Source organism: Chanodichthys erythropterus, chromosome 17 (genome assembly GCF_024489055.1).
Source record: "Chanodichthys erythropterus isolate Z2021 chromosome 17, ASM2448905v1, whole genome shotgun sequence".
NCBI classification, from domain to species: domain Eukaryota; kingdom Metazoa; phylum Chordata; class Actinopteri; order Cypriniformes; family Xenocyprididae; genus Chanodichthys; species Chanodichthys erythropterus.
In genome coordinates, this window is record NC_090237.1 from 34,400,180 (window position 1) to 34,413,845 (window position 13,666).

At 40.6% G+C, this 13,666-nt stretch overlaps 1 protein-coding gene across 3 annotated transcripts in view; it reads right to left on the reverse strand.

Moving 5' to 3' along the window:
• Nucleotides 1-1,194: 1,194 nt before the first annotated feature.
• Nucleotides 1,195-13,666, reverse strand: part of porb (P450 (cytochrome) oxidoreductase b) — a 56,692-nt gene continuing 44,220 nt past the window's right edge. Inside the window, exons 11-15 of one of the 3 annotated variants that reach the window (XM_067365905.1) lie at nt 8,171-8,320; nt 5,122-5,389; nt 3,112-3,257; nt 2,801-2,886; nt 1,195-2,653 (exon numbers count right to left, since the gene is read on the reverse strand). In XM_067365905.1, coding sequence (XP_067222006.1) covers nt 2,509-2,653; nt 2,801-2,886; nt 3,112-3,257; nt 5,122-5,389; nt 8,171-8,320 — 795 coding nt within the window. In that variant the 3' untranslated portion in view covers nt 1,195-2,508. The remainder of the gene's footprint in view (nt 2,654-2,800; nt 2,887-3,111; nt 3,258-5,121; nt 5,390-8,170; nt 8,321-13,666) is intronic. The other 2 variants (XM_067365904.1, XM_067365903.1) reach the window with 2 other exon arrangements.

Sequence of the window (13,666 nt, forward strand, 5' to 3'; positions counted from 1 at the left end):
CGGTACAGACAGAAGGACATTCCAATGTGCGAATATTTCCATAACATGAACCGAGTAAAATGAAGAAAGTGATTAGCATGATTGATATACAAAATGGTAAGCAAGCACTGCTTTGTTAATGGTTTGTATATTTGCAGTCCTAGTTTCGGTTTCACTTTTTGAATGATGAAAATAGACTATTGATTCCTTCTGAAACAGACAGTTATTTCCTTATACACGCAGGCGCAGAACGCATGTGCTAGCTAGTTGACAGTCACCAGTAGTCCTTTTGGTGTGTTCAAGTACAGCTTTTTGGCCGAGACGCAGCCGCCGAGAGGCGACAACACAGCTTTCATCGCCGCTAGTTCTTTGACGTCGACTTGGCGTGTCCCGGGCTTTAGATTGAAGACCGAGGGGGAGTTATGGAGACTGGAGACCAAGGTGAAGCCGGATGGCTGGAGAACCACAGTGGTCATGCTGTTAAAATCGGGACTGGGGAAGGCCCGCTGAGCAGGAAGACAAGGAAGAGCCAAGGGACTTGGCGGAACCAGTGGAGGAGACAGAGCCAGGGAGCTGGAAGGAAGCAGCAAATTAATTGGAGCTAGGAGGCCTGATGGAATCAGTGGAGGAGGAAGGGCCAAGAAACTAGTCAGGACCAGAGTGTCCAACAATCCGACAGGAAAGGAAAGACCTCAGGGGTGGGAGTCCATTCCAGAGTATGGAGGAACAGAGATTTCAGCAGGTCATTCAGTCCAGCAATTAAAAAAGCTAGACTGAGGAACATGCTGCTGTGAACCTTGAGGGAGTGATCATCCTTGTAAAGATTAGCTGGACTTGAGTCTGAGCATTTAACTGCATGTTATAGTCTCACTTATCCATTGTATTGCTATCATGACTGCCATTGAATATTCTGATAGCTAATCAGGTACCCATTTTTTCTACTCAGTTTTTAACTTAGGAGTAGTCAATGCAGTCTCCATCTGCCATGATTCTCTGAAGCATCTGTGAATATACCCGTTTTATTCCTGCACTGTAAAACCTAAAACACCTTTTAAATGACTTGTTCGACATATTTGTAAAAAACTAGTAGTATTTGCATATACCATGCCTTTATTACTCAGAAATACCCAGTTAAGATAAATTGATTTGTATGAGTAACGTTTCTTCGTCCAAAAAAAAAAAAAAAAAAAAAAATTAAAGGGGGTGAAATTTAATAGGATTTTCAAAGGAAGAGAAATAATAGGTTGCTTTTTAAAAGTGATTTAACTTTAAACTACATTATTAACTAATCTAAACTTAATAATGTTGAGTAATGATCTATTCTAAAAATGACCTGTATCAAAAACTTCATTCTATCGTGAATAATCCCTCTATACTTGTGAAAATATCATGCAAGTTACTTTAATTGTGTCACACAACATTCAACATACAATGGTAACAATCAAATAAATTTTGACCAACTTAAGACTTCTTACACTTCCACAGATGTTAGTGTTGTTGACTTTTAATAATATACTAAAATTTGGCAAATTTTAATAATTAAGAAGGTGTGTCCAATCTTTTCACTGGTCCTTTGAGGCAAACTACCACTATAACTATCAGCAACAAAGCTGTACTCACATGTAGTGTATCAAATCAGATGGGTAAAAGTGAACAAAAACAGGTTAAAGACAAAGGTGATGTTAAATTTAAATTTAATCATTAAAAAGATATGCCTAAATAGTTGTAATGTACTGGAAACAATAGTTGCATATAAAACTTGATGATGCCCCAAACAACAACTAACAACTACTACTACTACTTTATATAATTCTATCCTCTCCCAAAATAGTAACTTTCAGCAGCGATGCTGGTCTTCAAGTTCCACTAATGATGCAATCTACACAGTAAATAAGGCACAAGAGATTGACAAATCAGTTCTCCAGACCAGCATTTGTTCCCTTGTCTGTGTCTCAGCATTATACACACCCACTACAATGAATACAATGGATAAGTCTTTTACAACTAATGCTAGTCGTTACCAGTGAAATTATGAGTTAAGAATATCTGAGCACCTAAAGGAAAAATTATATCTGTGAGGGTCATCCAGGTTGAAGTGGTTACATTCATGTTCAGCCATAATTGAAAAAAAAAAAAAAATGCTTTAGAGAACTACAAAATAAAAATATGTGATCCACCTTCATAGTACAACTGCATGTTTGCACTGTTTATGACCTCTGAAGGTTTAAAAAAGACAAGAACATCATTGAATATCAGTCAACTTCTCGATCATACTCCATAAAGTTTCTTCATGCTTACAACCCATACCACATATTTGATTATAAAGTTCCATGCATAACATGTGTTTGATTAGTATGTTAAAATCGTGATTTTATATACATTTCTTTTACATCATTCACTTTAGAATAAGTGTCAGTATTTTCTTAGACAGACATGTCAGAATGATAATAGCAAGCACATTTGAACTCTTATAAAAATCACAACATCAGGAATGTAGAGAAGAGGAATGTTGCCGAGCCGAAAGGTCATTTAACTCCAGACGTCCTGCGAATAGCGTCCTTTAGTCATCAGTTTCTTGATGTAATCTACTGCTTGAGTGCGGCTCATTCCGCCCAGCTCCTCTACAATCTCATAGAAGGCGTTCTGCACGTCCCGCGCCATGTTTCGGGCATCTCTGCAGGAGGAAGATCATGGATAACATTTATATATATTATTATTATTTATTATTATTTATATTAGAATTGTTTCAGGGATGCCTCTGTCTCATGACGTCTCAACATTATGTTTTTGATTTTTCTGAGTAGTTCTGAAATGTACGCACCCACAGATGTAGATGTGGGCATTGTCTGTGTGAATTAGTTTCCAAACTGTCTCCTTGCTGTTCTTTAGGAGATGTTGTACATACACCTGGGTGTAAAAACAAATAAAATAAGTAATGCAGATTGTCACAGATGTTGATGGGTCAATACAGCTCAGTGATTGATTCATAGATTCATTAATGCCATACAGAGAGGAAGTGCAGATTATCTTTTTTATATGACTCTCAATTACAAAAAAATATTCCCAAAGTTGATTGTGGACCGAAAAAACTACCGCCAGAATTCAGCTCGAGAGGCATGTGTGGTACTGTACCTTCTGTTCCTGGTCTCTGGAAAAAGCTACATTGAGTGTCGTCAGAACGCCAGTCTTTTCAAACTTCTCAAGCTCCTCTTGGTACAGAAAGTCCTCGTTCTTGTGACGACAGCCAAAGTATAACACTGTCTCTCCAACGTCCTTACCTACAAATAAGAAATCAAGACATTAATTGCATGAGGGTTACAAAAGTAGGGATGTGCACATAACGCCCAATTGTTTTTGATACTATTGTAGTGGGTTATTCAGATTCTGATACCCGCAAGATCCTAATAGTCCCAATCAGTGTTGGGGTAACGTATTGCAAGTAATACGAGTTATGTAATCTTTTTACTTTAGTTTAAGTTGCTAGTGTAATGCATTACTTTTACAACAAAATATCTGAGTTACTTTTTAAAATAAGTAACACAATTTACTTTGGTTTCCATTTATTGACTGGTTGTCTCTCCTGTCTCCATGTTGAGAGAAATCAGGAGTATTGTGCAGAGGCGCTGTGTGAACATGATTTCTTTTCTGTTGACTTTAAACATCACATTTGTGTTTCTTTTTTTAAATTGCTGAAGAAAGAGAGTTGAACTTTCTTTTCTTGCAATTCAGAACGGCAACACAGCTGAAAGGTTTACTTGAACTCTACTGTACAGGTGTGAATTTGCTAATTAATTAAACAAGCAAGCAAGCCCAGCCCAGATGAGAAAAAAGTAATGCAAAAGTAGTGCAATACATTACTTTCCATAAAAAGTAACTTAATTATTTTTCTAAGGGGTAATGCAATATTGTAATGCATTCCCCCAACACTGGTCCCAATGATACACAACTATCAAAAGTAAATTTAAAAAAAATAAATAAAAAAAAATACTATGTCCCTACAAAACAAACCGCTATATTTATGCTTTAAATATCCGCAAATAAATATATTTGTATGTATGAATTTGTCATGGCTACCAATTAAATCCTATGACTGGTATTGTAAATGAAACTAGTAAATGTGAAATATTACAATAATTAACTGCACATTAAATATTCAATAGGTAACCTTTTTATATTATTATTATTATTATTATTATTATTATTGGACTTTGATAACAGATAGGAAAAGTAAGGATGAGAGAGGTGGAGTAAGATCAGGATGTAAGCCAACAACTCCTCTTCATGTCACACCTAGACTTTACTGTACCTATTTGTAGAAAAACATGTTTATATCAACGTCTGAGACAAATTTAAATGCATCATTTTAAGAACAAATGCAAAAACTTGACCAGAAAAACTAAACATTTCTGAGAGTGCAGTTAGCTCCAAGAGAAGTCCTGATGTGAAATTACTGTAAAAGTAATACAATTATTAACCTGGAATATACTGTAATTTCACACTAAAATTTTTAACTGTGCACACCACAAGTAGGCTTGTTGAAAGACTAGTTGAGTGGACTGAATGGTTACCTCTGACAATGACTGTTTATATACTGTATGTGTAATAGGGGTAGTATTTGACATTTGGTATACGTTTGTGTTAACATGAGGTTGCAGTGATGTGTCAGTGCCAAAGTTTATCATTTTCATGCATTTTTAAACCATGGAAGTTTAAGCTTAAAAGAAACAGTTTGAAACTGTTCAAGTGCAATAAGGAGTGAAAGACTTTGATTCAGTTTTTGCACGTTGTTCTGACAGATAGTTTTCTATGTGGTGATCGTACAACAGCTGCCGCCTGTGTCATTAATGTCAATCAAATAACAAAAGAAGACCAGAAAATAAATCACTCACTGCTTATAACTCTAGTTTAAGTTTAGTAGTTAACATTCATGCAGCGATTGATATAAAAAAACGAAAATATATAGAAACAATATGCTTTAAACTATATATGCGTCTGATTGATGCACATAGTAAGTAAATCGATTAGAACAAAAGTTAAAATGCCATTACTTCAGTTGTTGCGTACATTTATGAGCCTCCCTCAGCCTCCTCTGATTACAATAAGCACATAACACCAGAACACCATGACCTTTGAGACTCCTACCTTGTTCTTTGAGCCAGCCACGCTCCTGAATAAATCCGATGAAGGGTGCAATACCAGTACCAGGCCCGATCATTATCACTGGGTTTGTGGACTTGAAGGGCAGGCGGAACTGAGATTTGCGGATGTACATGGGCACTGTAGCCTTGTGTCCATTGTCAGTAGGCATTTTGTTCTTCAGCCAGTTAGTGGCAACTCCTTTGTTGACACGACCAGTCTTAGTCTCATACTCCACCACTACAGCACAGATGTGGATGCTGTTGGGGTGAACCTGTCACATGCAGCAAACACACAACACACAAAGCATAATTATTTAATTTTAAAGTGCCCCTATTATGTTATTTTAAATGTTTCTATCTTTTTTGAGGTCTCCTACAGTAGGTTTGCATGAATCCAAGGTCAAAACACACTTTATTTTTCTCATAATATACACTGCACAATCACCTAATTTCTCAAAGAGAAATGAGTTCATTCGAAGATTCAGTCTCTCTAAATCCCTTCTTTGCAAGAGCCTGCTCTGCTCTGATTGTTCAGACAGTCAATTCTGTTGTGATTGGTCTACCGTTTACAGCACGTTTCATAAAAAAAAAAAAAAAAAAAAAAAAAAAAAAACAAACTCATTAACATATCTGAATTTCAGCTCTTCCTCAGTGCTTGATACACTGTGATATGAACGATGGCGTCAACTTTTCCATATCAATTCCAAGTCCTTATACTTTTGAAATGCATGCAAAGTAAATTTGCAGTGCTGAAAACTGCGTCTTCTCGACATGTTGACAACACAAACCAAACTCTTCCAGGCCTCAGCTGCAACTACAGTGTTTGAGGGTCAAATAGATGTTGTTCAAGAGCAGTCAATGAAGACCATAGGCTGGCAAAAGCAGTATGAAAATAATAATAAAAAAAAAAAAAAATCATTTGCCAGCGTTTCTGACAGAGGGTCAGAGAGACACTGTGTTCCAAATTATTAGTGACGTATCAGTTGCATTTCAGTACAATAAACATTCAGATTTTATTTTTTCGAAGACATTTTTGTTTTATTTCTCCATATCTTTTTTAGATATCAATCTCAGGCAGGTTTGTTAAATAGTTTGCCAGGTCCTCTGAGGTAAAAGGAAACCCTTCTTAAAGTCACGGTTCTCATGCAATACGGGGAGGAAGAAGATCTTTCTGAGGATGAAAAGCATGAAATGGTGCAATGTTGTGCAAAAGGCATGAAAACAACTACTACTGTGTGAAAACTGAATGGAGATTATAGAACTATCGTAAAATTTAAGTAATTTAGAGCACAGAAGGAATCTGTCAGATAAAAGCTTAATAAGGAAAGTTTCTGTCAAACAAATTAATTGTATTAAAAGGGCAGCTAATAAAAAGCCACTGTTGAGCAGCAAACAGGTATTTGAAGCTGCTGGTGTCTCTGGAGTCTCAAGAACCTCTCCATGCAGGCTGGCAGTTGTGCGTGAAGTTGCATTTCAGCCACCCCTGACCAAAGCTCACAAAGATAACTGTTTAGAAATACATTAAGATTTGTAAATCGTTTTATTCACTGACAAATGCCGTACTACAATGGATGGTCTAGACTGTATTTCCCTTTTGAGCTGATTTGCTACAAATGGGTGGATTTGTGGATAGTTGGTGAGTGGCTACCACATTCCAACAAAACTGCGACATCAGCTAGCGGGTGATGATTTGTGCTGGAATATTGGGAAGTGAGATGGAAGGTCCCTCAGAGGTCCCTTCTCTGAGGGTGTCAAAATGACTTCTGCAAGATATGTGGAGTTCATAACTGACCATTCTCTGCTATGGTATAAAAAGTAGGGCTGGGACAATACATCGATTCTCGATTCGAGATACAATGATTTTGGATCCGATATTTTCCGAATGTTTTGCGATTCTCTCTCAAATTGATTCTGAGTTTAGTTTTAACAGCAGATGGCGCTCTAGGCTGCTGTTAAAAACTGGTGTAATGGACACCGCAAATATGCAAATAGGACTTTAGCCCGGGTTTTAGGAATGTGCAGTGTGAAATGGCAGATTATGAATACCCAGGATTAATTGTTAATCCCGGGTATAGTATGAGCAGTATGAAACATGAATAATGATAACCCAGAATTCCTATTACCCAGGGTTTAGAATGACCCAGGGTTAACTATTTCAATTGTGAAAAGCCCTAATGTGGAACAACTTCTTTAAGTAGGGTTTCCATTTACCTAAGTAGACCTGGCAAACTATTTAACAAACCTGTCTGAGATTGATGCCGATTATCTAAAAAGATATGGAGAAGTAAAACAAACGCTAAAATCTGAATGTTTATTACACTAAAATCCCACACTTGCATAATAATTTGTAACACAGTGTATTTACGTACTTACATAAATAAAACTCAAGGAACAACAACAACAAAAATTATCAAAAAATATCAAAATATTGTTATTTATTCACCTTAAAATAAAATCTTTATATTTACTCATTATTACTCAAAGCACTTGACCAATTAAAACACACTGGTCCAGCTGACCAATCAGAGCACACCGTGCTTTCCAGAAGGAGGGACTTCATAGAGACTAGAGACTGGAACTAAACTGTGCATTACTGACAGATTGTGAAAAGAGGAGCTGCAAAAATGGAGAATATGGGGAAAATAATGTGTGTTTTTTTTAACATTCAAGCATGAAAACCTGAGTAGAGCTAAAAAAACAAAAAAAACAAAACAAGGCATAATATGGCCTCTTTAATATATTAATACACACACCAGTCAAAAGTGTTAAAACCTATTTTTTTTTTCAGTTTTTATTGAATTTTATATCAGTATGCCTCAAACCATCAGATCTGTGAATAAGAGCAAAGTAATTTATAATTTAATTATTATTATATATTTTTTTTTAAATCAAGTGTTTTCATTTGCACTCTTTGTATGCTGGAACCATCCCGTAAGTTCAACAAGTGAAATGCAACCCACGAGTTAAATATTACCATTTGTAGAAAAGTTAATGCAAACACAAATACAAAAAGTTACACATTCCATCTTTAAGGTTAAGCAAAAATAGCTGACCTTGGAAGATGATGAAATGGAATAGTAGCGGGCCTGCAGTCGTGGCATAAGCTCACAGAGGTGATCAATGGGTGGCCGCAAAGATGGCAAATCCTCAAGAATAGCCAAAATATTCCTACATGATTCCAGCACCCAGCTCTGGTACAGCGCCTGCAATATGACAAAGACAATGTCACAAATACTGTTAGCTACTGCACAACAACATGATTACTCGAACAAGACACAATACGCTAAATATACTGATTTGGTAAGGCAACAGTTTATCACTTAATGAATTAAACATTAATTAACATTAAACCATCAATGCCATTAAACATTAATTATTGCCGTTTCCATTGAGCTATATTTTTAATTCAGTTTCCCAAATTTTGCATAAAAATAGGTGGAAGGAAACATAACTAGTAAAGCTTTTGCAACAGCTGTACTGTTATTGGCAACACTCAGTGTCGTCACAAGTGGGGTGACAATTATAGGTGCCCAGGAGGCCACTAAATCCAGTAGTTATGCTATATATTCCCCTACTCTTATGAATCATTATAGTACATATATTTAAATGCCTGAGAGTTCAATGAAAACCACAGAAACGTGCAATTTAGTTAAAGTAGGAAAAAAAAAAAGGTTTAGTCCAATGGTTAATTATTTCAGCTCAGTCAGCGACAAACAGCAGAGGGACCCAATAAAAACGCAAGTCCCTCCCCAGCTAGTGAACAGAACCAATCAGAGTTGAGGCTGCTCCGAGAACAGTTGAAGTTAGAAAAAGTTACATTGAAATTGACTGAGAAAATCTGGGTACCAAGTATAACGTCATGAAGAGGGAGGCCAGGAGAACTGCTTAACCAGTCATTCAAAACGTTCTTTAACAAGACAGCACTGTAGGGATGTCAATATGATGGGATGCCGTGCCCTAATAGTTTCGCTGCCCGATTCATTTTTGCTGTATAGGACAAAAAGCTGCCATCCTCGTGCCCACTGCCCAAATGATTATGTGCTCAAAGCCCCTGTGTTTTTGCACTATTATGTAGTTTGTTGGTTTGTGTAACATGCAGAAAAATTGATATGAGAGTCACAAGGATTGAAGTGATATGTTTAAGATAACAATACAGTCAAGAAAATGTGAATACAACTCACTGCTCTTGATGGATACATTTATTAGCTTTATTTAAGAAAATTTCTGAATGTTCACCTCAGCTGTTAGACACCAGACTGACTAGAGAGACATTATTATATTGCTGGTAGACCTACTTAAAAATAAGTTTAATTTATTATTTTATAAATTTCTTGTCTTTTGTTGTTATTTTATTAGTCTTGAATAATTGCTTGATGAAATTAAACAATGCTTCATAAGAAGTTAATTGCTTAAAGTTTTGATGTAATATATATTATATTATATTATATTATATTATATTATATTATATTATATTATATTATATTATATTATATTATATTATATTATATTATATTATATAAAAAGCATATTTGTATATTGTTTCTGCTGATGTCCAATTAAAACTTGCATTTATTTATTTGTCTGTTCTGTTATTTTGTAAGAAAACCCTATTAGGTTACATGAAGACAGATGTGGGCCACTATGCCCATATCTTATGCAGTACCAGGCCTGGACTGGTAATCTGGCCGACACACTTGGGGGCGGGGCCGCGATATAATATGATTTTTTTTTAATAGACATAAAATTGGCCAACGACCGGCCCATAAAGCAGAGACAGCGGCCCATTGGTTCATTTTCCATTCTGACACTGGGCTGGCCCAATCACATCTCTTAACAGACTCCACCCCGTCCCCTGTGTTTCGTGTGTCATATGCAGTGTCTCAGAGCCAAAACATCTGTGGATTAGGATGGAGAAACAAACGCGCAAGTGCAAGGGGGGGTGCGGAGAAGTTGCGGGCATAAAAATAAAATAAAAAATTTTGAGGTTGATGCCTCAACGTGCAAAAATTACTGACATGTTTAGTACGGTTACAGTAGCTTCAGTTTACAGTACCTGACGACGTGCAAGAACATAGAAGAGACACCTGTCAGGCAGAGGAGCAGCAGGTGTTTGACAGTGAAGCCAATGAGGGACAGAGTAAGCAGGAGAGTATAATAGAAGCGGTAAGCAGGGTAGTTACATGATTAACAGGGAGGGAGGGAGCAGGGACTCACGATGCGGCGACGACGACGATGATGATGCTTTACCTAAATTAATGAATATTAGGCTAGAAGACAACATAATCGTCATCGTTATTATAAAGTCAGACTGTCACCTACTGCACTGGTCACTCAGTCAGCTAAAGTCAAATAGCACAGCAAAAGCTATTTTGCACTGTTTTTTTTTTTGTAGCTAGCAGTGTGCCCTTTTAGCTATCAGAGTTCACTTATGCAGTAACGCCCCTTCTCGTTAACTAGAAAAACCTGAAATGATGCAATTTGGTTTTTCAAAAAAAAAAAAAAAAATTCAGGTTATTATTTTAATGTAATATTACTGATGATGTGTTTATTTCACAACGAGACTATAGGTGTCTATTTATAGCCGTTAGTCGTGATGGTCTACTAGATCTCACCTTTCAGCTATAAAAAGTTATGTTTTGTAGCTCTTGTACCCCATTACTCTGGTATGAACACTTGGTTGTTTATGGCAAGTGAATAACATGTATATCATTTTATTAGGACGTTTTTTGCGAGTAATTTGGTAGTAGGCTATAGTTTTTTTCATTGTTTTTAATGGGGAGTATCTAAACAATAAGAGGTAAATGTTTGACACTTAAAGAGGGGTTTGTGCTCTTTAAAACAAAGTATATTTGTAATTATAGTTTTTCTTCTGTCGGTTTCGTTGAAAAAAAAAATGAAAAAAATATTTCTTTATAGAATTATCAGTATACTACATCCATGTTCTAAGGGTTAACTAGCTTTTATAACATGGAGCACATTGTCCATCAAGTTCCCTTTCAGTCGGTCACGTTTGACGTACGTCAGTAGTGACCGACGAAATGGGATATCGCTTAGAGAGCCCTATCAGCTTTGTGTAAACTAAAACAAGCCAATGGAATTGGCATGCGATATTTGCATAATGCGCACCGCCCCCGACAGGTGTATATAAATAGGAAGCAGATGCAATCGCACTCTGTCTTTCGCTTCGGAGCCATTCAGTGGTGTCCTGTTTAAGAAGACTGTTTTGTGTGAACTAAACTGCCTCGAAGAGGATTCACAGCAAGCCGTGTGTGCCGGTGTAACGGTGCTACAGCGAGGTCGCGAGCTCCCGAGGATCCGAGCCATAGCTCTCAACTGCTGTTTTCACAGCACACGCCTAGAGTGAAAGAGTGTGTGTTGCGATTTGGGCCGGTTCCTCGGTGTGTCCAGGGAGTGGTGTACCTGGCACATCGCGTCACTCCCTGTGTGCTTCGGCACGAGCGAGTTGACTGTTTCCCCTTCTAAAAGAGCTTTACAGACGAACCCTGACAGTATGTCATTTCGTCTGTGCGTTAATGGGTGCGGTCGTTCCCTGGTCCCTGCTGATGGGCACAATCGTTGCATCTCGTGTTTGGGCATTCTGCACGCTGAAGCAGCTTTTGTGGATGGTTCATGTTCCCATTGCGGGAACATGACTATCGCGGTGCTGAGGTCGAGACTCTCCTTCATGAAGTCTCAGGAAGCGGGGGTCCCCTCCCCTATGCCCCGTTCGACCGTTTTTTCCGGCCCGGGCCGGAATGACGGTTCGGCGGTGTATAAGAAGGGTGACCTGAGGATTACGGTCAGGGCTCCCCCGCCGAGCGCAAACGCTCCTCGGGCCCCTGCCGCCTCATCAGCACCACAACCCATCGTGCCACCGTTGGTTTCCGCTGGGCCCTCTACGGACTGTCCAGCCGTTACCTTTGGTGTGCCGGCGGCGGATCGGATGTCGATCGCTGCATCGGAAGGTGAGCCTGAGTCCTCGGGGGAGGAAGATTCGGACGCGCTGCCGCCCGGGACGGTAGCGTTGCCCGAGTCGGATCCCGAGCTCACGGCTGTGCTCTCCCGGGCCGCCTTGTGTGTCGGGCTTGAGTGGAACCCTCCACCCTCTCCCGGCCCATCTCGGTTGGATGATTGGTACTTGGGGGGGGGGGGGCGCCTCGCGCTGGTCAAATCCAGCGTCCCGCCCCAATGCCTTTCTTCCCGGAAGTACACGATGAGGTGACCAGGTCTTGGCAAGCTCCATATAGGGCTCGTACAGGGCCTGGTCCCTCGTCCGCCTTCACCTCCCTGGATGGCGGGGAAGCCAGGGGATACGCGAGGATCCCGCCAGTCGAGCGGTCTGTTGCGATGCAAGTGTGTCCAACGGCCGCTGGCTGGCGCGGTGAGCCGCGTCTCCCGTCCCGGAAATTTCCCGTCCCGTGAATTTTGTGGCGGCTGTCCATCTACCGCCGCTGGCTCTCCGGAGTCCAGCGGTACCCACTTTGCCACAAAAAGATCAGTTTCCTCAAACTCCAGGTCACAAGAGGGCGCGTTTGCCAGTGTGCCAGGCCCCGCCTCGCCACTCGCAACCCCCTCCCATTCCGCCAGCAGGCAGCAGTGTGATGGCGCAGACCCCGTCCCATGCGCCGTCTCCCATGCACACTGCTGCCTCACAGAGTCCGACCCCACTCCGGGCCGCTCCCAAGCCGTCCGAGTCGGGTCCCTCTCTGCCTTGCTGCCCCACCCCCGGTGCGTCTGTGGTGCCTTTGGTCCCGCTGGCTTGGAGTCTGGAGGCGTGGATCACGCTTCCCAGCCCGTCCCGCTGGCTCATTCGCACTATCAGACTCGGCTATGCGATTCAGTTCGCCCGGCGTCCCCCGGTTTTCAGGGATGTCCACTTCACTCAGGTGTCGTTGGACAGTGCACCTGTTCTCCGGGCGGAGATTGCTGTCCTGCTGGCGAAGGATGCAATCGAGCCGGTCCCTCCAGCCGATATGAAGTCGGGGTTCTACAGCCCCTACTGGCGAACCCTGTCGAGTTCCTCCACCTCCCCCTTCGGCTCGGACATTGCGGAGTGTCTAATGCCAGGCCTACATCCGTCGCTGACGCTGTCTGTTGGCTGGGGCCCATATGTCGTGACCCCTCTACGTGAGCGGTCCCATATGTGTATTTTCCACGGTTTAAAACTCCCTACGGGTCGAGTCCGTGTCTTTCCCTTAGCAGAGCCAGCTCTGCTGTCACCTGTCAGATGAGTCTCCCCCTACCAGGTGGAGCCATCCCAGGGACTCCATATGCGTACTGCCCCCCGGGCCAGTCCATATGTGTATTCCCACGTAAACTCCTCCCCCATTGGGTAGGTAGTGGTTTCCGCAGCGTCCCTTACGGGTTCGCTTCCCCAGTGTGTCTAGTTTACTTAGTGGGTATTGGTTAGACAGCAGTAGACTCTCTCGGTGTAAGCTCGCCCCCTTCACCGCCAGCCGGTGCTATGGGCGGCTGAGCTTGCGCTGGGCACTGGAAGGGGTTTCGTAACTGTGGCGCTTTAGTTGGGATCCCAATTTGTCTGTCACTAC